The 26,423-nt window shown below is 42.0% G+C and overlaps 1 protein-coding gene and 1 long non-coding RNA gene across 3 annotated transcripts in view; one reads left to right on the forward strand and one right to left on the reverse strand.

The window, feature by feature from the left end:
• Positions 1 to 9,781: 9,781 nt before the first annotated feature.
• Positions 9,782 to 14,180, reverse strand: LOC121365332. The gene is made up of 3 exons (XR_005956986.1): positions 13,812 to 14,180; positions 13,516 to 13,611; positions 9,782 to 10,089 (listed from the first exon to the last, which is right to left on the reverse strand). It is a non-coding gene; the product is annotated as an uncharacterized LOC121365332 (long non-coding RNA).
• Positions 14,181 to 14,244: 64 nt separating this feature from the next.
• FBXO11 (F-box protein 11) overlaps positions 14,245 to 26,423 on the forward strand; it is a 70,855-nt gene continuing 58,676 nt past the window's right edge. For both annotated transcript variants that reach the window (XM_041489430.1, XM_041489431.1), the window contains exon 1: positions 14,245 to 14,756. In XM_041489430.1, the coding sequence (XP_041345364.1) occupies positions 14,645 to 14,756 (112 nt within the window). In that variant the 5' untranslated portion in view covers positions 14,245 to 14,644. The remainder of the gene's footprint in view (positions 14,757 to 26,423) is intronic.

Below are 26,423 nucleotides of genomic sequence, written 5' to 3' on the forward strand. Positions count from 1 at the left end.
AAAAAAAAAAAAAAAAAAAAAAAAAAAAAAAACAAAAAAAAAAAAAAAACCCAAAACAGAAAAATAATGAAATTTTAAGAGGAGTTAATTATTTCTTTGGGGTTTTTTTGGCATACACCACACACGTTTTCCAACTTCTCAACTGCAGATGCCAGAACTTACTTTTTTTTTTTTTTTTTCTAGAAAGTGGTATTTGAACATTACTAAATTATAGTAGAAGTGGGAATGAACACAATGCTAAATAAGAACACCAACAGACACAAATGCCAATGCTGGTGATGCAAAAAACCACTAAGCCATTTCATCTGACTAAACAGCATAAGAAACAAAAGCCTTGGAATTGCTAACAAGTTAAATCACAAAATGTTGGGTTTGCTATTAAGTATGATATACCACAAGAAACTTTATCACAAACTATTAGAGCTGGCATTAATTTGTGCTTGGCTTCCACTGCATAAAGCCCAAGTGCACCCCTGAGAGGGGAAATCCTTGTGCCTGTGGAAAATAACTGCGAACTTTGCCCTATGGCAAGTTTGTAAGAGGCTGACACAGGAAAAAAGAAGTGAGTGGAAAGGATCTGACTGGAAACACAATAGCAGACTTAAAAGGCTCTGATAAATGAAAAGTCATTCCGAGATTAGGGTCTCATTCAAAAAAATAACAAAGACATTTTCTGGTATGTGGCTGAAAATAGATTCCATATGAAAATGCTTAGTAGAGCTTATCAATACTCTTCATTCTCAGCAGTCTCTGAATAAATGCAGCAATTTTAAAAACTAAAATGGCATTTTCAAAACATTCTGTAATTTAGACTCAGAAGCTACACAACTAATGTCTTCATTTTTTCAAACCAATAATGCAGTTTTAAAGATTTTGATCTTACAACTCCTTCACACTTTTTTCCCCTTCCATCTGCCTGATCTTGTCCTCACTTCTTGTAAAAACACCACCAGCCAGGAAAAAGAAAACAACTTTCCTTGCCTGAAAACTGAACCGCCTTAGAGTCAGCCGATTCAAATGTTCGAGAAGTTTTGCGGAAAATTTAGAGAAAGCACTGAGAAATGTTTATTATTTTTGTACCATCTCTAGTATCCAATGAATCTTTAAATCTCTGTTTGCAGGGTATACGTAATATTCCAAACTCTGTAAAGGAGTGTAATGGACAGATTTTTTTTTTCTTTTCCGTTAAAAATAAAATTAAAAATAAATAAATAAATAAATAAAAGAAAAAAAAACAAAGCAAAACAAAAAAACCCAAACCCAAACCAATCCAAAAAACCAAACTGATGGAATTTTTAGAAGACAAAGCAAATTAAAGTTTTCTCAGCTTGTCTAACATTTGTCCATGGTGCAGCATGTAATAATAATCCATTTAACAGCAAGAGCACACCTGGGGGCGAGGTAAAAAGCCATTATTCTGTTGGTACCCTAGACACTAAAGCAGAACAGCGCCAGGCACGGGCGCAGCGCTCCCACGTTTCCCACGGAGCACACGAAGCCGGGCGAAGAGCCGCCCAGCAGCGGCACACAGGCGATGCCCCGCTCGGCCAAGAAAACAACACCCGGACTCCCCGCAGCCATTTCGCCCCAGAAATTCGCTCGGGCCCAAGCGGGCCAGCGCTGCTGCTGTCCAGCTTTGTGGCTGTCCAGCTCTGTGGCTGACCCCGGCTCTGCCGCCTCTCCCGAGCAAGCGCGGCCCGGCGGAGCGGCGGGAGCCGCGGCCAGCGCCACCTGCTGCCCGGGCCGCGGAAGTGTCCCCAGGCGGCGACACCGCCCCCGCTCCGAGCCCGCGGGGGCCCTGCTGTCCCCGGGATGGGCCCCTCTAGAGTCCCTTTTTCCCAGCCCGACGGCCGAAGAAAGAGCCGGGATTCTTCGGCTCTGGTTCACAAGGTTGTTTATTACCTGTTGTCTAAAGTATTTTCCCTCAGATCCGCAGAGGCCTGATCTGCAGGTCTGTCAAGGGCACGCTACCCACCTCTGGGCTGATGTTGTCTTTTTATACTAAAAACGACGTGTACTTTATTTACCATTATTTTCTGTTAGACCGTCTGTCTCTACTCTGGGCTGATGTTGCCTTTTTATACTAAAAACGACGTGTACATTATTTTCCTATCACCTATGTTAGACCGTCTGTCTCTACTCTAAACCAATCTAAATGTGCCAGCATCACCCAGAACATGGAGGTTAGGAAGGAGAAAGAAGAAGGACAGGGAACGCGCAAATTCCTCCATCTTGGGACTCCAAGCCCCCGTTCTAAAAATCCCAAAATTCCACCTTTCACCCTGTGACAACTACTATTATGCTACTTAAACTTTTGTGACTTGTAATTCTTCACACAAGGTTGGTAATTTGCTCCGTGGGTTAAGATGGAAATCCCAAGTGTCTTTGGCTTCCTGCCAGGGGCTCGGGTCATTCAGGGAACCCAGAGGGATGTCCTGGGTTCCGACACCGAGCAAGCGAGTGCTTGGTGTCTCTTTCTCCTGGAAAATGCCTCATTTTCACCCAACAGCATTCCAAGGCGTGAGGTGGCTTAGTTTGTGTTCAAAGTATTGGGTTTTGGTTAAATGCATCTTGTCTGTTTGCAACCAGGCAGGTCTGCAGTGGGAATTTGCTCTTCTGTTAAACGTGCGGTGTTGGAATCTGGGAATCCAAACCACCAAAAAGTCAACTCTGCAACCATGACTCAAGTGAGTAATCATGAGACATCTGTGGGACTGCTTCCAGGAGTGGGAAAAGCAGCATATGTCTCCAAAAGTGCTTAGAGCAGTGCAATTCTGCCAATTCTGTCATGCATCTCCTAGCTGCTGGTTGAGGACGCAGCTTTGGGAGTCAAGTGCTTCCATCTGAATCTGAATTCTAACCTAAAAAGAAAAACAAATTTTTAACTCTGTCAGATAAAAAAGCTTGGGGAGGTATGAGGCATGTGAACCCCCAAAACTAGATACCACCACAAGCAATAAAGCAGTATATTTTTAAATTTTTGTGAATATCACTGAGAGACCGTGGGCATGGATGCCTGGAGATGACAAAACTGAGCAAGCTCTGGAATTTGCTCTTGGCTGCAGCAGCTCAGTACATCAGCCTTCCAGGAGAGACACCACCACCCCCAAAGTGCCCAGGCTTGCTCTTCACCTTCTGCCCTTGCTGAACAACCCTGTGTAAGAGGCTGCAAAACAGTTCTGAATCACTTAGGGGAGGAAGGCGAAGAAGAGGGGATACTGACAAATCCTATTTATTTTCACAGATCAAATGTGGCAACAGTGGGTAATTACAATTGTACTAATTTACATAAATGGTAACACAATGTACCTGCTTCACCAGAAAAATAGCCTAAATGCAGATATGGCCACAAAACCACCATGTACTGAATTACTCCTCTTTGTGCTTTTATTAAAAATTATAAACCAAAACACAAATGTAATTTATGCCTTGTTTCTTCTCAATTCAAAAATGATCCCAAGTTTTTTGCAAGAGTAGAATGAAGCAACCTGAAGTAGCAAATGTTCCCTCTTTGTTGTCTGAAATTGGGCACCTCATAGAGTTGTATGATACTACAGGAAACTTATTTTACAGTTCTTCTGTTGTGGTTTTCACCCTTACATGACTTTTTTTTTTCCTTGCTGTTCAGGCCACTTTGTATCTTCTAGCAGGAAGTCAGAGCAGCATCTTGACTGCATCTTCAAACAAGACTTTTGCAAGCTGATGCTCACAAGTGGCTCTGTTTAGAGGTTTGTTCTGTGGGGAAGCAGATCCTCCTGGTTGCTTCTGAAAGCATCTCTTCACTGCACTTTCCATCTGCACTGGCTTCTGTTTTAACCACTAAGGTCAAGTCTGTGTGGTTTTTCCACTCTGCCTGTTGCATTAGTGGCACTCTGAAAGTGAGACTTTCACTGGATGGGAAGTGTTTGGTGAATTTTTAAATACCATTATTGATTTCACATTAATTTTCTTTATGAACCAGGGAAAGCTCTTATGCAAGGGTGTAACAGCCAAGAAATATTTGACAAGTTGTTTAAAATCTATTGCCTGGAAGAAGCCTGATAGATCAATTAATTTATTTCCCTGATATTTTCAGTATATCCTTTAAACATATTTTCACTGATTGTTATTATCCATCCTGAAGTATACAGCACAAAAGCAATCATATATTACCTGCAGCAGAAGTGGCTACCTCTTGGATTTCTGCCACAAGAGATATGGATATTTTGCTCAAAGCTGGTTTTTTCCTTGCCTTCAATAAAACATGACTAGAACATAATGATTTTGCCTCTGCACCAGTCCACACCAATCTATGGCTTCTGTTTTAGGGCATCAAACCTGTAAAAAGGGCAGATTCTTTTATATATGCAAACTCCTCTACCTGTAACATCAGTTTTTTTCACATTCCACCAGTGTTCTTTTGGATACAGATTATTGATTGCTCTCTAGTGAATAACTTTTTAGTCATTCTTTGGCCTCAGAAAATTACCTTTGAATGTTTTATGCAAGAGTATTCATTATGAACAATTAATGTACTGAAAATGTCAGCACCTCAAGAAGGCATTATATAAAAGATGAGTAAATTTATGGTAATGCATCATTCAAACTTCCTGCACTTTTCATTCTTCTAAAATTTATGTCTTACATTGTAGTTCAATAGCTTGTAACAATTTGATGACCTGAACGGAATAATGTCAACAATGTCTTTCTGTGTATTTTAGAAAAATTTTAAAAATTAGGAGTTTTCTGTACCACTATTTTGAAGTATGACATGTCACAGCTTTACAGTAATTCAAAGTATTGACTTTGCAACATCTCTTCACATGCTTTTTAATCAGAAGTGAAAAATATTTGGTTCAGAGGAAGCTGCAGTCTACATAGATCCATTCATAGAAAGTGAGGAAAGTCTTTTGTATCAGCTGGAGGGTGGAAGGACTACTTGTACCCATTTATATTGAGATTTGTTAAGTTTTATAATGTAGAACACCCTGAATTTAAACCTCTTAAACTTTTCCCTTTGACATGTGGAAGGGTCTCAGATTGTTTCACTTAATTTAGTAAGCTTTAAGCCTTGAAAATGGTGCATGTTTCACATCATTGTCCAAATGCTCTAAAAAAGTATTTTAAAGGTACTGCCAGCTAATTACCCAAATCCAGGAGCAGCAGATTTTAATCTAATTTCCAGCACCACTTGGAGTAACAGTCTCAGTGCAGCAGGTTTGCAGTGCTGGCAGGGAGAGGTCACTCCAGGTGATGAGCTGCAGTCACGGGCAGCACATACCTCTCTCAGCGAGTCACAGCACCACGCCTAGGAGAGCGTGAGCAGAGCACTTCAGTGCTTGGTTCCTCCTCGGAAAGAACAAAGCTCCCCCCGAAAACCAAAAGAACCTTCAGCTCTGAGCTTTGCAAGTATCAGCTTCCTGCTCTGATTTACACAGTCGCTCTTCTAGGTCAGGGTACCAGTGCCATCTTTGTACCTTTGTGAGGGGACAGGTACAAGAAGCCTTGGGTTTTATGAAAGAAAGGTTTGTTTCCTGAGCTTTATTCATCCTTTAGCTGACAGAGGTAATTGCTAAGTTTAATACTGAGTTAGTACTGAAGTACTTTGGATTTTAGACAAAAGTCATCAGTTGCAGAAAGATTAGGAATAAATACAATGCCAGTTGACTCTCACTCATACACTATAATAAAGGAAATATTGTTGGAATAGGGTCTGTATTTCAACTCCATTACACTTGGCAGCTCAATTAGAATTGCTCACTATAATACAGATATTTCCTCTGTCAGTGTACTGTAGTAATGGATATTCTTCCCTTTTTATCTCACATATGAGTGATGAACAGGATGTTTCTAATTAAAACCAACGCCAAACATTCCATTCCCCAATCTTCACCTTTTTATGTTCCTTCACTGACTGCTCTTCCACACCTCCAAAAATTGACTCATAGATTGGACTGCCACCTTCTTTTTCCACACCTCACAGGCTGAGTGTGGAAACCCTGCACACAACAGAGTGTGGTGCAACAGAACCAGTCACCTCTCAAGATGCTCACGCAGGCTGTGGAAACTCTGGGATTGTGAGAGCTGGACCTCCCCTTTCCACCCAAACATGTTCAGAGCTATGCCAAATTCCAGCACTGAGCAGCCACAGCCCAGTACTGCCCAACACTGACTACTGCACCTAATGTCATGTTGGAACCAAGCATAGAGAGCGAAAATTTTATTTGATGCTTTTCCTTCTTCTCAGTTTGTTTCTGCCTCATTAAAAAAAAAAAAAAAAAAAAAAAAAAAAAAAAGCCTGGCTGCATTTTTTGTTGTGAACAACTATTAATTACTCCACACCCAAAGTGTGGAGTAATTAATAGTTGTTCTTCTTTCGCAGAAGAAATGCCACCTACACAGCTGTAAATCTGAAAAAAACCCAACTTGCATCAAAATATGCCTGGTTTTGCCAAGCTTACTAGACAAAGTCATTCATTTAATCACACACAGTAATAAGATGACCAGTTTGATAAAAAACAAATACAAGGATCAGCTATTAAGAAATGAAGATTACAAAACAAACAATAAAGGTTAAACATTTATAAACTTCTAGAGTAACAGCTTCTCTACACTGACGCTGAACATGAACTCAGAATGACAGTAAGTAATGTTTCCATAAAACAGCATAGAGACATCACTTCCCTTTATCTAATTCCTAAAAGGAAAATTCTCTAGAATATTACACTAGCCTTACTGAAGTTTTTCTTCTCATCTTAGCTGAGACTTGAAAATATATGATAATCTTGATTTCCCATTTTTCTTTTCTGATTTGCTGTGTAAAAACCATAAAAACTTAAGCAACAAGATTTAAGACTTGGGAACTCAGTGACTCAGTAAATCTGAGTTTGTAGTACTGGACACAGCCAAGTGGAAGAGAACCAGATTTTATTTAACATATTTAAATCAGTTGTTCTGTAAGCTGTCCTTACAGTGACTGTACATTTACATATACTATATAAATTATATTAAGGCCTAGATCACACTCAAGCTCATCACCAAGAGTTGGTGGAGAGGATTTTACAGTGCCATTGATCTCATTTATAAACACTAAATAAACACACCCATTCTTCTGAATGGATGATCTATCCTCTGTGCCTGCTTATCAGCATAAAATAAGACAATGATAAGAACCTGACACGTTAGGGATTTACCATGGAAACAGGGTAATTGGGGAATCAAAAAGATCACAAGCAAGCCTTTCATGTGATAAAGATGGATAGGAAAACCTAGATCTGGAATAACCTATGACAACTGAGTAGACTCAAAAGGGGATACCTGCAGCATGTTACTCTTGAAATCTATTATATTTTGTCAGTTATTCCTAGGAAAACATCTCCTGTTGTTGATTAGCTGACCCTGCTGAGGCGTGGGAATGTGTACATGGAAAATGGAGGATAAATGGAAGCAAACATATCACCACCATGTGGATAACTGCACAAACCATGCAGCACTGGAGAAAGTCACCTATCGGTACTGGCCTGTAAGACATTCCTTGCCAACTTATCTGTCACGTGCCCTCAGCAGCACAAGTCCAAAGCTCCTTGAAGGCAACAACCAACATCACCACCACGTGGCAACAGAGAGAAATTAACTGCTTAAAGTCATGTAGCTTAAAGTCTCTACTCGCTGTGTGCTCCCGAGTTGGTCACCTCTGAAGTACGTGCTGCCACCTGCCTGGATGCACAGCTCAACCACCGAGCAGAATGTGGGGCTCCAGCAGCAGCCCAGAGAGCTCCCACAGCAGCACAGCCATGGCTGAGAGCATTCCAATAAAACTGATCTAATCAGGAATAACTTTCACAGGCCCAGGGAAATACTAAAGGCATGCTTCCAGGATCACAGTGAACCAGTCTGGCTGCAAGCTTCCTTCATGGAAGGGCCATCCTTTCCCACCACTTTTCTGCACTACCGTTGCACATGTCTGTAATACAGCCGTGCCTTCAGCTAGATTAGTTTGCAGTCATTTTACCTCCTTGACCTGCCTACCTGTGCTGCTGCAGAAATGCTGGTTGACAGAACAGGGTACAGGGTAGGGGCAGCAAAAATGTGACTGTAAAGATCAGTACTGCTTCTTAAGGGCAACAGCAATTTGGACCCCAACTGCAAAACACTCTTCAGGGCATCCAAAAATGCTTTTTTATGAAATCTCTTGGTCATAAGAATAATTAGACCTTACCCCCACTTATCAGATAGACCCCAACCAAGAGGTCCACCTGAGGCAGCAAGATGGAGCAAAAGGACCTAATTTCCTCTCTTCTACCTGCTCCAACTAGAGGAGCAAGCTGCCAAGACACATGTACACAATATGCTACACACTCTTTTTTCCTGGGCGGGTCCAATCTTTCTATACTGAGAGAACTCTTATGGTAGAAAAGGATACAGCTTTGGAGCAGGACATTTAAAATGGCATCTGTCTACCAGGCAGCAAAGTGAAAAATTGTAATCTCTCTCTTTTTACCATGAAGAACTTGTTCCCACCAGTTAACAACAACAGTTGCTGTTGGGGTTAAAACTGTCAGTACCAATAAAACCCACACCCACCTGCTCTCCAGATTTGAAGTGAAGGCAGCTGTATTCATGTGCTGATGGTGAGACCACTTTTGTCTTCTTGCCTTCAGGACTAAAAGCAGCATCACTTCTCACTGCTGACCCCTTTCTGTATGGAGATATCAAATCCCATTTAAGCACCCCAACTTTGGATGTTCTACAATGCTGCCAACTGTTTGACACATTGAAAACGAAGGCTGAGATTCCTCATACTTGTTTCATATTAGCTGTTCATAACAAAGGTGAAGCAAAGTGTCCCTAACTGCTCCTGTCCCTCTAGGCTGTGATAGATCAGCTTCAGGGAACTTAAGTACTTTGTAAAAATGAGGAGCTCAGAATGCCACTGAGATATTTTTAGGGAAGAACCACCCCTTAAACCAGCAAAATATTTCATAGAGAAGCCATTCTTTTCCTTTCCTAGGTCTGAATCTGGAGCCAGGCCGTCATATAACTCCAGCCTCCTGGTATTAAATGATTGATTTTTCCAGTTGGGAGTATTGGATGTACTTCTTATAAACACTTCTCATTTGGGACCTGACTCAATTCATTATGTTGAAAGATCTCTTCAGGCTGCATCCTCTCCAAGGCAATATAAATAACACCCACACCAACCTTATTTGGGGGGCAGAAAACCCCAGCTCTAAAGACAGAACTCAGCATATGGACATACTGCTGATGCAATGTGCAAAACAAAAGTAGGCTCCAAGGAATAAAAAGTGAGTGAAGCCCATACTTGATCTCTGTACATACATGTCTGAAAATGAGCAGCAAGAAGCAAACCTTGAGTGAACTAGACCCACCAAGTCAAAATAATACTTCATCACCCATAAAATTATGTGATTTATCCCCAAACTATTTTAATTCATTTTAAAAATGAAGCCTTGTATCAGTTCAGACTATCTGAAACACCTGAACTCAGTACAATCCAGAGGACCAAGTTTGGGGATTTCATTGGGTACTGTCAAGAAAAATGGGCTGAAAATATAGTATGGATACTTGAAACAGTTCCATACTCCCACTCTCTCTCCCTCCACTGAACATACTCCCAAAAAACCCAGAAGGCAGCTGTGTAGATATTTATCTAGCCATGAAATTGCTACCAAGACAGCTAATAATGCTTTAAAACTCAGACACAATCCCTCCGGGACTTTTTTTAGAAGTTACTTTTATTAAAAAAAAAAAAAATTAAAAAATTAACGAGAACTGAAGCACTACTCATGCTTCCAGAGAGTTTTTGTTAGGGAAGAATTAGAATTAACATGTTAGATAAACATGTTGCAACAGTCATGTGAGCTTATAGGAAACAACACACATTCCCCACCCTGAGGTCTTTATTTTTAGTGCAGAAACCAGGTTGGTATAGCAACAGAAAACATCCCAGCCACAGACATTCACCCAGAAGGCAACCCAGGAAGGTCAGCTAACATCAAGCTGGATTTCAGGAGACATGGAATCCAGATAAAAGGAGAGATTTAAGAGTCTTTCTGCAAGAGTGGGAAGATTCTAGCTGCATGAGATGGGCTGTAAAACACAATTAAGAGGAACTGAGGGTCAAACACATTGCAACAAAATGACATTTGGAATTTTTGAGCTGCACAGCAAGCATGTTCAACCAGTTCCAGGTATCATTAGCTATTTCTGAAAGGCTCACATATTCCAACCTCAGGAGAAACATCCCTCTAAGTTTAAAGAGCTACAAGTCAGAAATTCACACTGGGTCAGTCCCAAATCTTCAATGCAGTATTTTTAGTCCAGGGACATATTAGCAGCATATGAGATGGTTCAAAATAATAGACAAAATTCTTATACTTCTAAAAGCAGTAACATGACACCATGGAGAAAGCCTTAGGTAAGGACTCCTGTACCCTGGGTTCTGTTCATAGCCCTGTTAATGCTCTTGGACAAGTCATTTCAGCCCTTTCTGCTTCACTTTCATCCATACAGAGAGGGAGAGACATGTGGTTCCTTTGCAAAACCACTTGAATCGATTAAAAAGTACAATAAAAAAAAAAAGACTCCTTGTATTTCTTGTTCAAATCCACAAGTTGTAGGTAAAGACTCTGTGGTGGGCTTTGCATAATTAACTACAACCATATTCTCAAAATATTTCTTGTACTCTCACAAATATTAGGAAGCAAAAGCTAGGGAGAACACTGTCCATTTGTTACTTAACTAAAAGCCATCAATTCAGTGGGGGGGTTGTTGGTTTGTTTTTTTTTTCCAATTTTCAATAATAATAATTTTGAAGTAGAGCTTTAAGCCATCATATACAAGTCGAAGGCTGTTCTTCCTTACATTTTGTGAACCCCTTAGAAGTAATTCACAGATCACAGATTCATTGACAGATATCTGTTATCCTAGATTTGTTTTGATCAACTGTTAAAACAATACCCACATCTTCAGGGTAAGGATGGATCATGACAACTTAAATGAATCTGTCCCACATGCAAAGCATTTCTAATAGGCTCTGAAGCAAGGCTTTTCAAGTTGCTAGTAGACATATACATTAAACAGAATAAAATAGTGGTGATTCCTGCATATCACCCTGGCCTCAATGAGCCTTGTTGAGTTACCACTTTGCACTGTCCTGTAGTAATTTCCTAATCCTGCTTATTCCATAACCCCACCACCTCTAATCTCACAGCAATACTCTGAGATTCTAGAAAAGAAATACTGATTCACTATCTTGATATTTAAGTTGTTTTAACTTTCTTCACTTTAGAGAAAGTCAGCAGACTCAAAGTTGCTCTTCTGTCTCTGCGCATCAACCTCACAAAGAGGGAACCCCTTCGTGACAACTTGCACTACATCTCTATGAAGCTGCCTCATCTCTAACTGTTCTATGTTAACACATAATTAACAAGTTACTGTTATCACTAAGCACTCTGTGGCATCTCTTCCTTCATGCAGGAAGGAAGGTGATCTCTTCAAAGCAGCAGCCAACTCTTTAAGAAACAGAGAACCAGTTATCATTAACATTTAAATACACACTCATTTGAAGTTCAGTGCAGCTTAGAAGATGGTCTGAATATGATGAGCTAGCACTTGACAACTCTGTCCAAATTGCTTATGCTATAAATGCTCCAAGCAAGCTCTTCACCCAGGTCTTACACCTTTCTGTTCATAATGTGAGGCTGTTCAAGGGTCACCAAAAGGTGATTTGTGGCCAACATAACCAGCCCAGCAAGCATTTCTATTGTCAACAATTATGCAAAAAGATCACTGTACAGTTTAGCTCCACTTCCCATCCCCTCTCTTCCCAATTTAAATAAAGAAAAAGCTGTCTTGACAAAGGCAAAATTATCTTGCCAGTATAAATCACACCCACATTCAGGAATGGCTTATTAGCACATCATACAGGATGGCTTAAAGCACCTCCACAGCGGTCAACACAATGAAGCCCAAATTATTAATTTGGGCCTTCAGTGCCATTTCCATCACAGAATGGTGTTTTCCTTCTCAGAGGCTTTACAGCAGCAAGGGAGACAGAAGATGGCTAAGTAGAACATTTTAAAGACTGACAAACAAACCTGAAATTACAACCAAATCCCAGACAGGATACATGTAACAGCTATGAGAAGAGATACAGAGATTTAGTCAATAATGTTTTGATGAGTTTTCAGGCTTTCTACTGTTTGGCCTTCTAAAGTACAGCCAAGAACGTCAGGCAAGAACACTGCAAGTATTTCTTTACTCCATGCCTTGTAAGCAAACACCGAGTACTTACAGGAACCACTTTTTCTGCACCAGTAATTTATTGAGTAACTGAATAAAGTCTGTATAATTCAGTATGAGGTTTTTATTGTATCAACTCAGAACATTTATCCCAAACTTCTGCACAAATTCTATAGATTGCCCTCGATGTATTTTGGTTGTCAGTGAGAGAACACCCTGGACCTTAAAGAGATAATTATAGAAAGTGTTTTTGTAGGCCAAGAGACCATTCAGTTTCAGACTAGTGCAAGACTTCTTAAGGAAGTTTAGAGTTTGCTTCAATTAAAGAAAGTTTTATTCTAGCATCAGAACCTTTAGATTCTTGAAAGCTCTATGTGAAAATCAGCTTGTCATCCATCCTTGAACAAGCTTTCAAAGATTCAGAGTACTAAAAAATTGGAGTATACCTCCACTGATCAATTTCAGGTAATCTTGTGACACCAAGAACTCATTTGCTTGGTGAAGAGAGCACAGCTGGAAGAGGTGAACAGAAATGGATTCAAACAGTTGAAACACTCCAGTTTAAAGATTAGAAGTTTCCAGTGAGGGGAGAAAAATCCTTAACCATGACACAGTAAGTTCAGCACAATACTTGGGTAGGATTATTTTTCCCATTCAAGAGTTAAAACAGAGTTTCACAACACTACTACCAAAAATAAAAAATACTTTAATGATATTTACATGTAGCTCTACAGAATGTTCAGCACAGTAGCCCAACAATCACTATGACAGAAACTGGCCCCGAGCAGACTGATGTTTATATTATTTTTCCCTACAAAGTTCTTCTCACAGGAGCTTACCTTCATTATGTCTTCTCCTAATATCAGGGAAGTTGGACATGGAAAAATGTTTTCTACTGTTTCTCCAGTTATTCTTTAGGGCAACAAAATATTAAGCCTAAAAAGTGTTCCTTAACAACTACTGAGATTTCTCATACATTTATATTTGGTCTAATATGAACTGAGAATTAGAATTTCACTGTCATTTCCTTTAGAATCACAAGTATAAGTGTTTTTAAAGCTGTTTTTCTTTTAAAAAGCTGTCACTTCCTTTACCTATACTATACCTTCATTTGTCAGCTTCAAACAAGCTCCTACCTAATGTGTTTTTAATTACCATCATTTATTTACATTTTATACCAGATAACACTCTTTTGCTTTTCAGGCATAGACAAGGGCCCTGGTTCCAGAAGCTCCCAGAGCTTAGTTTAAGTAGGACTCCACACAAACCCACCTTCACAGCATTAGAAGCAGATTCCTGAGAAACCCCACAAAGAGATGATCTCTTTCTCACTGCTTGGGTTATGCCATCCATTTTATTAAGGGACTCCTGAAAAGGAAAAACACCACAGCTAGCTTCGCTTACTTCTTTTCCCTGCTCTGAGGCCATCAGCTGTGTACCAACACAACAAACATAATAAAGGAGGAAAGCCTCGTACACTTTTATTAAGCCCAAACTAAAAGAGCATTATCATTGTATTAGCAAAAGGCAGCACAAACACGAGTGGGCACACCGGCCAAGGAACATACACAAATCCAGAGGGAAAAAATGGTTAACAACCAGTCAGGAAGCCGAAACGAGCCGGCACCCACAGCACGGCTAATCCCAGCCCAGGCAGGGTTACCAAGGCGCACGGCACAACAACAAGGCACCGCCGCCAGACGCCCGCCCTCTCTCCTTCATCACACACGGCCTGAGGGGAGCCTGCCGGACCCCTCCGCTGCCCGTGTGCTGCCGGCGGGCCCCGCGGCTTCCGGGCTACCCCGGGCCCGGCTCCCGCGCCGCTTCCTCACGGACGCCGGCGCCAGCACAGCCGGGCCCGAGCGCCGCCATTGCCGCCCCACACGCGCGGCCCCGGCCTTTTATAGGCACCGCGGCGCCCCACCCCGCGCCGTGCCGCCCGCCCGCCCCTCCCCAAGCCGCGCACCGATAGTACGGCAGCGCGGATTGGTCGCGCCGGCGCCGGCCGTTTGTGTGGGGCGCGCTGATTGGCGGAACACGGCCGCCCAACGGCCGCCCGCTCGCGAGCGCGTCCCTGGCGGTGTCAATGGCTCCTCCTGCCACGGAGCAGCGACGGGCCTGAGCCGGGCAGGACCGCGGGATCGCCGGGGGCCGGGACGGGGGGGCGCGGCGCCATCGTCCCCCACAGCAGCGCTGAGAGAGCCGGCGGCTCCTTTGCCTTCGAACAAGCCGGCAGCGGCGGCGGGACCCGCGCCCGGAGATTTCCTCCCCGCCCTTCCCTGCTGCCCGCGCCTGCGAGGCGGCCGCCCCGGGGCTCCCTCCGAGCGCCCCCGTCCCCGCCGAGGCACCGGTTGCCGGAGGATTCCCCCCCTCCCCTCCCGCCGCCCACACGAGCCGGCAAATGAACTCGGTCCGAGCCGCCAACAGGAGACCCAGGCGAGTGTCCAGGCCGCGCCCGGTGCAGCAGCAGCAGCAGGAGAGGAACAACGCCGCCGCCGCCGCCGGGGATCGGGGTAAGCCGGGCTCGGGGCCCGCCCTGCGCAGGGACCGGCAGGAAAAGCCCAGGCTGCTTCACCCTTGGCTCCCGCTCAGGCCGCGCTTTGTTTGGCTCAGGCTCTGCCCCGGCTCGGGGGGAGGCGGGGGCTCGGCCCCTTCCCCGGCCGGGGAGGGGGGAGCCGATCGCCCGCGGCCCCTCGGGACAGGACACCCCCCCGAGCCCCCGCCCCGTCCCCGGGGACCGCGAGCTGGCGAGCCGCGATCGCCCCCCGGGATCAGCGCTGTCTCCCCGCGGGGAGCGGCCGGCCGGGCCCCCGAGGGCCGCGGGGGGAGAGCGCCCGGGGGGCTGCGGGGCGGGGGGAGGCGATGGTGTCGGGCCACTTGCGGCGGCACCTTCCCCGAAATGGTGTCCGGGGGCGGCGGCCCCGGGTCTGGCCGAGGCTCCGCGGGGCCGGGCCCGCTGCGCCGCGCCTGCTGCGCAGTTCGGGCTCGGGCTCCAGCGCTGGCGGGGGGGCCGCGGCCCATCGGCCATGGATCCCCCCCGGCCACGCCGCCCCCGCGGCCCCGGAGCGGAGCGGGGGCTCGGGCCGCCCGCACCCCGGCCCTGCCCGGCCGGGGCCTAGCGTGAAAATGTTGACAATTGGGAGCTAGTGGGGGAAAGCACCATTGTGTGAGGGCATGAGAAAGCGGCGAGGTGGGATTCGCCCCTCATGGAGCCCGGAGCAGGGTGCGGGGGGGCTCGAGGGTGGCGGCCCCTCGGGCCTGTCGCTGTCGCCCCAGTGGTGGCTCTGGGGGTGCCACTGTGCGTGTGCTCCGAATGTGCAGGGCTGGTGGTGGCTGGGCTGCTTTTTTTTTTTTTTTTTTTTTTTTTTTAAGGCGAGATGGGGGTGGGATTGGAGGAGACATTTTGCATGTCTTATCTGGTGGATTGGATTTTAATTTTTTATGCATTACCTGTCACAACTCCGGCATGATAAAGAAGACTGATCCGTGGTGCGGTCTTAGGTGTACAAATGCCTTTTTAAAATTAAAAAAAAAAAAAAAAGGCTTCATTGTCAGCTGAATTTCTTTTGTTTGAATATCTAGGATATCGCATTGAGAACAAGGTATTTTAACTACGGAGTGCGTCGCGATAAATATTTTAGTGCATTTTATGCAATCAGAACATTTTAAGTAAATGAAGTCAAGAAAATTTAATCTGAGGAAGTATTTTTAATTCTCCATTCCTCTCCCTCCCCTCCCTCCCCTTCCTTCCCCCGCCCCCCCTCGCACACATTGGTCAGAGCAAAGAATGTTACCCAGACCAGATTGCTGTGTATATAACCAGAGGATGTGATGTCTTATGCCCAATTATGGGTCTTGTGTAAACCTTCCAAAATCTTCAGTAATTATATTATTAAAATGACTTCTCTGGTATACTGACATTCAAAAGAAAAACAACAACACAGAAAATAAAGCAAAACAACAACAAAAAAAGAACTTCCTCTCAAAGACATGCACTGAGGATTTTCATCATTGATGTTCCATATGCAGAATATGGGCATTTTTTCAACCCCATGGCTTACTTTGCCTTTTAAACAGATGAAAATACAACTTATAAAAGGCATCCAGAATGATGTGCTTATGGATTAAATGCAGTGATTATTCAGTTTTACATTAAACTGCCACTGTTCATATGTTAGTAATTTGGTAAAGATACAGGCAGAAACTTTCTCTATTAAAATGTGAGGCTGCAGTGTATTTGTATTACTCTGACATTTCTGGAACTCTGGACTCACCTAATTTTTTTTTTTTTTCACATTGTTCTTCTGGTTCACATGGTTGACCACTCAGTGGTGATGAAATTATAACAAAATCAGATTCCGTGGTTTGTGGAAATTACTGTTCCATGTGGATCACTGCTAGTTCTTTCTTTGCATTTTTGAAGGTCAGTTCTGCTAGGTCTCACTTGCCCAAAAATGTATCAACAGTATTAAGGTTTTTTTTGTCATTAGTGTTCCATCTGCATTTGGGGTGTCTCTAGTGCAGTTTCTATTCTATCTCAGGATTTGCAAGGTCTGATCCACTATATCCGGAAGGTAATTCAGTTTTACCTGTGACTTTGATCGCTTTGTGCAGGGCTATTGCAGTAAAGGCTGATGAATAATGCTACTAAATTAAAAGCCAATATGCTGGGGTTAGACTATACCATGCAAATCAGTGTTGACTTCTTTCACCTTTATTCCCAAGCAATGTAGGTCATCCTAAAAAAGGCTGTACAAAAGAATCAGTATAAGTTATTAGGAAAGGGTTTCTATTGAACTGAGATTTAAATTTGTAAAAAAAAAAAAAAACCTTTTACTGGATACTGTGAGTGCAGCTGTGACTGAACAAAAATTTTTTTTTGTTACTGTTAATTTCTTTTCTCCTTAATATTATAGCTCTGTACTTATAGGCACAAAATCATGGGACAGAGTTGATAATACAGCTCACGGTTAATCTTTGGAACTTCTTGTTTCATATCATTAGATTGCTTAGTAAAACATGTACTAGGTCTTGAGCTGTATTTATTATTTAATGCTGCGTAAGTAGACAGTGTTTTACAACTGAGTAACAGCTGTTACATGTTCACTGCTGGGTAAAAATCAAGTTATGATGCCTATTGTTAATAAACAGATCACTGGGAAAAAATGCCTTTCTAAAAATCCTTCCTCAAAGGCTCCTTATAAGAATTTAAAAATCATACAAAGCTGTTCTTTATACTGAAGTGATTTTCATTTTATGTGTGTAGTAGGAACAAATCTAATGAAGATATAACCATGCTGTCTATAATATGCATTGATGAACAATACCTGTGTACCTGTGTTCTGATTAGTGGGGAAGGGAGATCATAAATGAATGCGGATAAAAATGTTTTCTCCCCCAGACTCACTGTGTAGTTCAGCCAAGATAAGATGTCATCAGGATACACTTCCCAAGATGTTTTGCCTTATGCTCTGCTGTTCATGCCTCCCTCCATCTAACTTAGCCACTCTGGCTACACTATGCCACTTCTGTTCTACCTTCTCCCTCCTGATCTCTCCCCAGTCACCAGTGGGGTTACCAGTGGTTTATTCAGTGATTTTGTGATTCTGCATGAATGATACAGAATAGATGTGTCCTTTTATTTTCTTTAGGACAAAGGTCTACCCAAAAGGAAGTCTGGACTCGGTAATGTTTATGATTAAATATTCCCATGTTTGCTTATAGTGCTGTTTTTTTCTTCCTTGATTGTATAGGTTTGGCTAGTTTTGCTGGGAAGGATACAAGGTTATACACTTATTTTAAAAGACCAAAAGATCTTGTCCAGAATCCAGCTGAAATTGTCAACCTCAAAGCTATCATATGAATATTTTTTTTCTTGTTTCTGTTCTTCTCAAAATAATAACTCCATTAGTGCATATGTGCCTCTGTAAAACCAGCACATCATTGGCTGTAGTACTAATGAGGTTCTGAGCTGCATGTCCAGAATTAAGTGCTCTTAGGGTCGGCTCCTGTGTGCTGATAAGTACCCAGCTGCATCTGCCACGGTGCTGCGCGCTGCTGTTCCGTGCTGGCGGTGTCCATGTGACAAGGCAGGGAGCTGGCTCCGAGCTGCCTGCACCAAATGCTAACTGCCTTTTTTTTTTCCCCAGGTTGATTTTTGGCACGAGTGCTGCTACAAGGGAAGGGATAACACTGAACGCCTGTGGGTGTGGTAGGACTGTGGCAGCTCCATTTTAGATTGGGTTAAGCTGGGTCAATACTTCTGGAGCTGAGGCAAATTTAATCCATGCGTGCTGTAAACCTACCTTGCAAGTTTGCTTCCCCTACTAGCCCCAATCTGTTTTCCAGTGAAAACAAGATACGTACACGCATATAGTCTGTGTGTCACTCCGCAACTTCTGAACTTGTTAGCTCATTTAAACTAAAGTTGACAGAGGGGTGTGAAGTTAAGTTTTGTGGCTGGGCAGAGGACAAAGACAATGAGGGAAAGACATTTATAACTCACCCTCTTCTACCCATGCCAAGAAGCAGCAACCAGCTGGCCTGTCAGCACACAAGATTAGTCATTTGTCTGTATGTCTGTATAGGGGACACGAGGGCTTGACGGACTGGGAAAAAGAGTGGGTTAGGCTGTGTAAAACAAACATGTAGAAACTAAACTCCAGTAGAGTTGTTGCTCACAACGTTTGAATTTTGTAATGTTGAGATAAATATCTTAGGAAAGGTAAAGAGTCTTTATTTGGCTCTGTTTCAAGTGTATATGTGTAAGCACATTCATGATTATAAGTGATTTTTTTTTAGTATGTGCTAAAGGCTTATTTGGTGAATGCGGGCAATAACAGTAACTGAATTAAATTATTATTCTGAAGCAAGTGCACAGACTTGCATCAAAGCACCTAAGTGGGTTTCATTTTTGTAGGGTTATCCCTTAGGGGAAGAAGTCAAGTCAGGCATCAGTTGCTCCCGATGGAAAGAAATCTAGTTAAGGCTTTTCTCTTATTTCTTGAAAGTGAGTGATGGGCTAGGAAAAGATATATTCAGATAGGGAAATAAAATTCTTGTTTTTGCAATGAAAAGTTTCCAAAGTCTACCTTACAGATAAAAGTTTAGAGTCTATAAATTTGGTTCTTCAAGTACAATTTCTGTTTCCCAAAGCCTTGTTCTGCATTATGAGTACAAAGGAGTATCTGTGTACCTTTGTTGTCCTTCATATAGGACAAGTGGCTAAACCTATGCTAAAGCTTTCTATTTCAATTGGAGAGATCAAAATCAAGTGTATTTATTCTTGGCATACACAGTAGTGTTCATTGCTGATAGTCTTGGTATATTTTAGTCAATCATGAGACTATTAACATCAGTTATAGTTTCCCAGAAATACCAAATCTTTTTTGCCTTCTGTGTTACAAAATCTTGGAGCCCTGTGATTTGAGAGATAATGACGCTTTCTCCATGGGCCTATTTTATATCTTTGTGCTTTGAGGGAAGGTTATGCTCTGTGCCCCTCTCCTTGCTCTGGTGCTTCCTGGGACAATCACAGCTACAGAGTAGGCCAGAGCTGTGCAGTGTATGTCATGCGTTTACTGCAGGTGTGCAGGCATGAAGCATCTCATTTGTTGAGCATAAATAAACATTGTATGCACTGGATCTGAGGCTTTGATGTATATGCATAGAACTGGAGCACTAGGAAGGCTCTGTCAGGCCAGCAGCTGCCTGGGAAGGTCAGGCTGGCAGCCTGCTTTCATGGGCAGCTCCCTCAGCAGCGTGGTGAGCCCAGCGTGCCTCTCAAGTGCTGAATGTGCAGTGCCTGTGCAGAGCCACTGCTGTGCTGTGTGTTTGCTCAGCACAGTGAGCGCACACACAGAGGTGGCATCCCAGGGGCTACTGCTGCAGCCAGGACAACTCTTTGGCCCACACTCTCCTCTGGGTCCCTGGGGTAATTGGAAGGAGGATACATCAGGTGCATTGTTAATGTGCATCACCTGTGGCAACATTTAAACTTCCTCTTGCAGGCTGGGCCTGTAAACTGTTTGGTCTGCTAGGAAGAGGAGGTAGTGTCCTTCTGTAAGGTTTCTAAGTTGCATTGATTAGTGATGAAAGGTATTTAGTCTTGCACATTGCAACAGATGCAGTAGGAAAACCCAGAGCTGCACAACATCTGGATAAAAAAAGCAGAGGTGAACTGACTGAGCTAACAGGAATTGAGAAAATGGAAGGTTTGTTCAGTTAAATTTGTAATTACCTAAGCTTTTAATGATTTCAGATTATTAGGTATTTTTGTTTCTTACTTGTGTGATGTTTCTGCATTCAGCACTTGGATTGGAAAGGGAGCAGAACTTTGTGATTGTTCATGGTACTAAGCTGTAGTATCTGAATATAATCTAGGCTTTTAGTCTGAGTCCTTCAGTTCTTGTGAAATAGGGGCCAAGGAGGGGGGAGGGAAAGAAAGCAAATTAAAACATGTACTGAAATTACAGAACATCAGAATTCTGCTTTTGTAGTATATTATTGCTTTTAAATTTTTATAGAAGAAAAGAGTAAGCTCTAGATGTGGGTTCCTCAGTAAAGAAGGTGCTCTAGAGGCATCTTCTATTATGTGCCTTGTACTTCCTGTTAGAAAGTTTAATTAACTTTTCTTGAGGTGTTTAAAGTCTATGAATCTGGAATCCTTCATAAAAGATAGCTTGAATAGTAGTTATTGTGGTTCTTCGCAATAACAGTTTTCCTGATTATAAAAATCAGGAAATTCCCTGTTCTTAAAATTATTACTCATTTGTGGGTAGAAGCTAGGCTAAACAGGCAATGAACACTTATAAAACCCAGAGTTCTTCCAGTAGGCTTTTGGGGACTATTTTTTGTGCTCTCCTCTGAGAGACTTCCTTTTCTTGCATTTTTCCGAGAGAGCTAAGTAATTGTAGAGCCTGTTTGTTAGAGGTTCTCCTGCTTCTAACTTCATGCTCAGCCTTTGCCTTGTTTTGACGCCCTTAGCTCCCTGAGCCGTATCACCACAGGAACCAAGCCTCCAAAACACTCTGAGTAGTTACCTGCTGGTTTAGCTGTTGGAGTTATCTAACTGCAGGGTTGGGTGAGTGCGTAAGAGAATTGGCCATCAGTGGGACTGGCCCTTGCCCTCGCAGGTCACCCCTAGATCAGCTTGGCTGTCATGTGGGATTGGAGCCTTCCTCAGTGACTGGTGCCAGTCCTGTGTGTTTGAGAGGAGCTGTTGCAATGCTGCTGGGGCTCTGTGCCCTGCTCTGTGCTGTGGGACATACAATGAAACCTACTGTTCGTTGTAACAGAAACCTGCAGTTTCCATTCCGTTGCCAGGTTTGTCAGGTCCCTCTGATGTCTTATATGTGAGAGCTCAGGCACTGCTTTGTTCTGGGAGCTCACACTGCTGCATAGTTGAGCTCTGCCTGGAAACCTTGTCACTCGGGTTCCTAGGTTTGTTTCTGTTGAGCAGCTGTACCTTGACTCTATGTAGGTTGTTCCACAGAAGCCTGTATAGATATGCTTCCCATACATACCGGATATCACTGGTATTCCAGTATCAAAATAATAGTAGTGTTTATCTTCTTGCACAACCAGTTCTGTGTTCCAAAAAACTGATTCAGCTGTACCATGTGAGTGCCAGTCTAGTGCTGGTAGAGCCTGTGGAGCTTTTCCTCACTTTTTCTGTGCTGACTGACTGCATTGAGCTTGGTAGGAACACACAGCATAGAGAGATCAGCACTCCTGAGAATGAAATTGGAAAACAAAAGGTTGGGCTTTGTCCTACTTTGAATTGCCACTACATGGCAACAAGGCCAAATCAACAACTGTACTTGAAATTCCTATACTCATTTTAAATAACCACTGTCCACACCAGCAGAAGAGCTGAATTTGCAGTCTCATAGTCATCGTACTGTGTGTATGGTTTTATACTGAAGGGCTGGTTAGCATTAATAGGTCATGTTACAGTAACTATTTCCTTTTGGTAATCCCAGTTTGTAGTGTTTGGAAACAGCCTGTGTACCTTAAGGGCTCTCATCTATGGGTTCTCTTCTGTTGCTTGTTTTCAGCTTACACATCCAAAAGTAAAGGTTCCAGGGTTTAGTGTCTTGCTTTCTGAATAGGGGTGAGTTGTAGCTCTACAGCAGGTCTAAATTTCAAGCTATCTTTGTATTTGGACAGGTTATTGTAGGATGACAGGTTACCATATGTCAGCTGATCTGGGGTGTCTGATTCACAGTAATTGTTCATGTGTATGCTCTTAGCCTGTGGCAAATGGAAGGTAATTTGAGTTAGCCTGACCCTCTTTCATTATGCTCTTGCAAGGCACTCCCTTCTCCATGTGGATTGTTAGACCTACTGAAGAGCCTTGGCTAAAACAGTAGCGCAGTTTCTGTCTCTCAGCTAGTTTGGCTGTATCTGTGCAACAGCAGGATGAGGACTTCACCAACTTCCTGTATTGTTGTGGTTTTGAGACCATACCTTGCTGAGGAAATAAATCCTACAAAAATGCTACCCTGAAAACCAGCCAGATGTTACAATTGCCAGGTGTGTTTTTCTTTAGCAGAACATGCAAAGCTTTATTAGTGCATTTATAAACGTATAAAACAAGTTGTTTATTTCACAGTATCTTGGTATACGTCTTTCTTGTTTTTGAAGAAGTATGTTTTACCTTGATTTCTTTCAGATGATATTTGGTAATTGAAATAATTCTAACACTGCCGTAACAATTTTCGATGTTCTCGTTAAAAGTCTATTGAAATCCCAACTAACTGAAAAATTCCCATTTGCTACAAATGGCACTTAAATTTGATCTGAAACGACATGAAAGGTAAAACAATTGATTTTCTTTTTAGTGCCTAGTTCTTATTTGAAATTTGATTTTGCAACAGCAAATCCACTCCAGTCTGGTTCATCAATAATTGTTAAAAATCTAAAATACTACTTAAATGCTTATGGGAAAATATTTTTCAGTAGTGTGATGCAGCCATCCTCTCTTGCTGCCTTAGTGAATTCTTAAGGCTCCCGAAGAGAATCTCAGAACTGTCTCTTGAATCTATTCCATTTCCTCTTACACAGATTAATCTCCTTACTTAATTACTGCATTACTGATTCTGTGTGTATATAAAGTATCCTTCCTATTTTTTTGTTCCTATTTGGTCAATAAGTGTTTTTTCTAGGAGATAATTGGGTAAAATTTACAGTTCCCAAGCTTCTTGTACTTGGAAAAGTCAGAGGAAATGTGTAAATTTCTTCTTTAATTGGAATTTGAGACATAAGTCTTGGTGCAGACTTGTTGTAGTCCTTTGAGAAATAAATAGTTGGGAAGTTTATCAACATACCTTTAAAAAGTTACGTTTGTCAACGTACCTTTAGAAAGTACATTATGCTGCAGAAGCATGGAAAAACTTCGGATTTTAATCATTGTTTCTAAGACCTGAGGACCAAATGGAATGCTTTTTTATCTAAATAAGCCTTTCCTGACAATTGGGAGGGCAAGAAGCCAGAAAGGTGACCCAAATGCTGTTAGGTCATCAATGTAAATTGTGTGTAGTAGCTGCTCAAATTAATGTGTACTATTTCCTTCAGTTCTTGCTGTCTTGACAGAAGGACTACAGCTCTTAGATGATTGTTACATCAATCCTTGTCAAGATGTGATGCCTCACCTTTCTCTGAAGGTGGTAAGATCTGTGACCATGTTCTTAGACATTCATCCACAGTCTTTGAAGAGCAGTTATTCAAAATAAACCAGTTTACTCTGAAGTTTCATTTGCTCTTTTTGGATCTGTGTTGGCTGCAGCTGTTCAAGATGAGACCATGAGTAGGGACAAGAGAAGCTGAGCTCCATCTGCTGTGACCTTGGAAGAGTGAAGGTCCAGGGCAGTTGCCATGAGTGTGTAGTGGTTTTTACATCAAAGAATCACTTTTCATGGAACCACACACTGGTTTGGGTTCGAAGAGACCTTAAAAATCATCTGATTTCAATTTCTAATTTCTCTCTTGTTAAGATTCATTTGGAGCTTCCTCTGGTTCCATTTTTAAGTCTCCACAAAGCTCTACAATAATTGAGCCTGTAAGGTATGTGCCTTGGGTTGCTGTTGAGAGAACCTCCTTCAACACAAGAGTTGTTTGGCCAGCTAGGCATCAGTGGGAGGAGAGAGGATTAGTGCTTTGGGCTACTGTTGCTGTCAGTATGACTAGAAGAAGAATGGGTGTGATTGTGATAATGGGTGATACCTGAGCAACTTCAAGTGGCCTTTGATAACAAGTTTAGAACCTTTCATATCTTGCCAAATATCTTCTCATTGATCAGCAGCTTGTGATCAATAATCTGCTGATACACTTGACAGTATCAGTATGGTTGTTAGTCATTGTCAATTTTTACCTTAATTTGAAAGGTTTAAGTAACTGAAAAAAGCATATCCCAGTAGGTTCAGTGGGTGTCTGTCTAAGGAAGCTCTGTTCTGAAGATCAGTTCGTCACACTACTTGTCAGTGTGATGTTGGATCTCCCTTTTTGTCTAAATAACGCTTGAACATCTAAGCTTGTTAACTTTAAAAGTCTAAACAGGAAATAATGTTTACTAACAGCCCCATCTCCTCTAAAGTTGTTTTTTAGATGCCAGAAAAGAAGAGGAGGTGAAATTATTCTGATTTTTCAGTTACAGACAACCTAACTTTTAATATGTAAGTTTAAAGAAAAATGTATTGGTCATACTAACGTTGAAATCTGTAAATTTGTAAAAATTTACATTGAAATTTGAAAAAGAGAGAGAACAGAAAATTAGTTTCAAACAAATTTTTATTTTAAAATTTCGGTCTCAATAGCATGGGGTGTTCCAGTTCAAGATCAGTTTTCATTAATGCATTTCAAAAATTCATTAATTTTTCAGCCTATATTTTTCTGGATAGCTTTTTTTAGAAACTGAAGCTTTGAGTTATCTCTCTGCTGTGGGTTGCTCATATGCTGATTAATACAATGGAAGTGAAAAGTAGGTAGTGTGTGGAAAAAGCATGATTTTTAACTCCTCTTTTTCCAAGGCCTGCCAATCAATACCTGTTATCCATTGATGCTGGGAGTGGATTCATTGCCATGTTCTTGGGTAAATCCCAGCAGACTGAGTGCATAGTTTTTCATTAATTTCAGTTGACTCAATAACCAGTATCGCAAAGAGTGGAAGAAGCTGCCAGTATATTTTTGTGTGTGTGTGTGTAAGATCTAGAAATGTTGCGCAGTTGTGTAGCGTCAAGAATGTTACCTGAATCATAGTGAGTTGGGCACAGTGATTTTTCAGACTAAATACACTTCAGTTGTTATCCCAGTGTTTCTTCCCTGTCAGCAACATTGGCCGTGAGCCATTCCTCTGGGTTACCACTATTAGCAAACAGGTAGTCTGGTGAAGGGGAGCTGTAATGGCTGTGAAAGGCAGAAATTTTCAACTCTTTGTCACTTGCATGGTAGAAATAATTACCACTTTCATAATGAGCAAGTTTTAAGTAGTAAAACAGATAATTTCTTTTTCTTATATCTTTATGATGTTTTACTGCAGACGCAGTCAGTAAAATTATGTATATATACTGAGTATTAAATATGAACTAAGATTTATTTCTTGTAACATGTGAGGGATCCTGTTGGCAGAAGGATTATGTTTTGCAATAATACAAATGCTGTGTACATTATGATGGCTGGGGTAACTGCTTGAGCCTGGTTAAGATTTCCTTAAGATTTTTGGGACATATTTTGTCTTTCACCCAAATTTAAAAATACTACAGAAATGGCCAAATACATTACAGAAAATGAATTTTAATTCATCTAGCTTTTGAAATCTGTGTATGACTTGAGAAATGGCAAAGTCATCAGAAGAGCAGGATTTAGGAATGTGATATCCTGCTTGTGTTGAGTTTTCTTCTCAGTTACAAAAAAAAAAAATCAACCTGCTCCTTTTTTATTAAAACAGATAAGTGATGTATTTCCTCCCAAGCCTTGTCTCTTCCTCCCCTCTGTCAGATATTTTTCACTATATATATAGAGACAATTCTTAAGTATCCCATTCTGTAAAGCTAGCTGGCAAAAATCTCCCCATCTAGGTAAAATTTCTCTTAGAGACAATCACTGTAGTAGACTGAATGACCTTAAGAGTTCAAGTTAAATAAGAAATTTCTTTTAAGAGGAGATTTCTATACATGTATGCA

This window comes from Pyrgilauda ruficollis, unplaced genomic scaffold (genome assembly GCF_017590135.1).
Source record: "Pyrgilauda ruficollis isolate IOZ18807 unplaced genomic scaffold, ASM1759013v1 scaffold93, whole genome shotgun sequence".
In the NCBI taxonomy this organism is placed as follows: domain Eukaryota; kingdom Metazoa; phylum Chordata; class Aves; order Passeriformes; family Passeridae; genus Pyrgilauda; species Pyrgilauda ruficollis.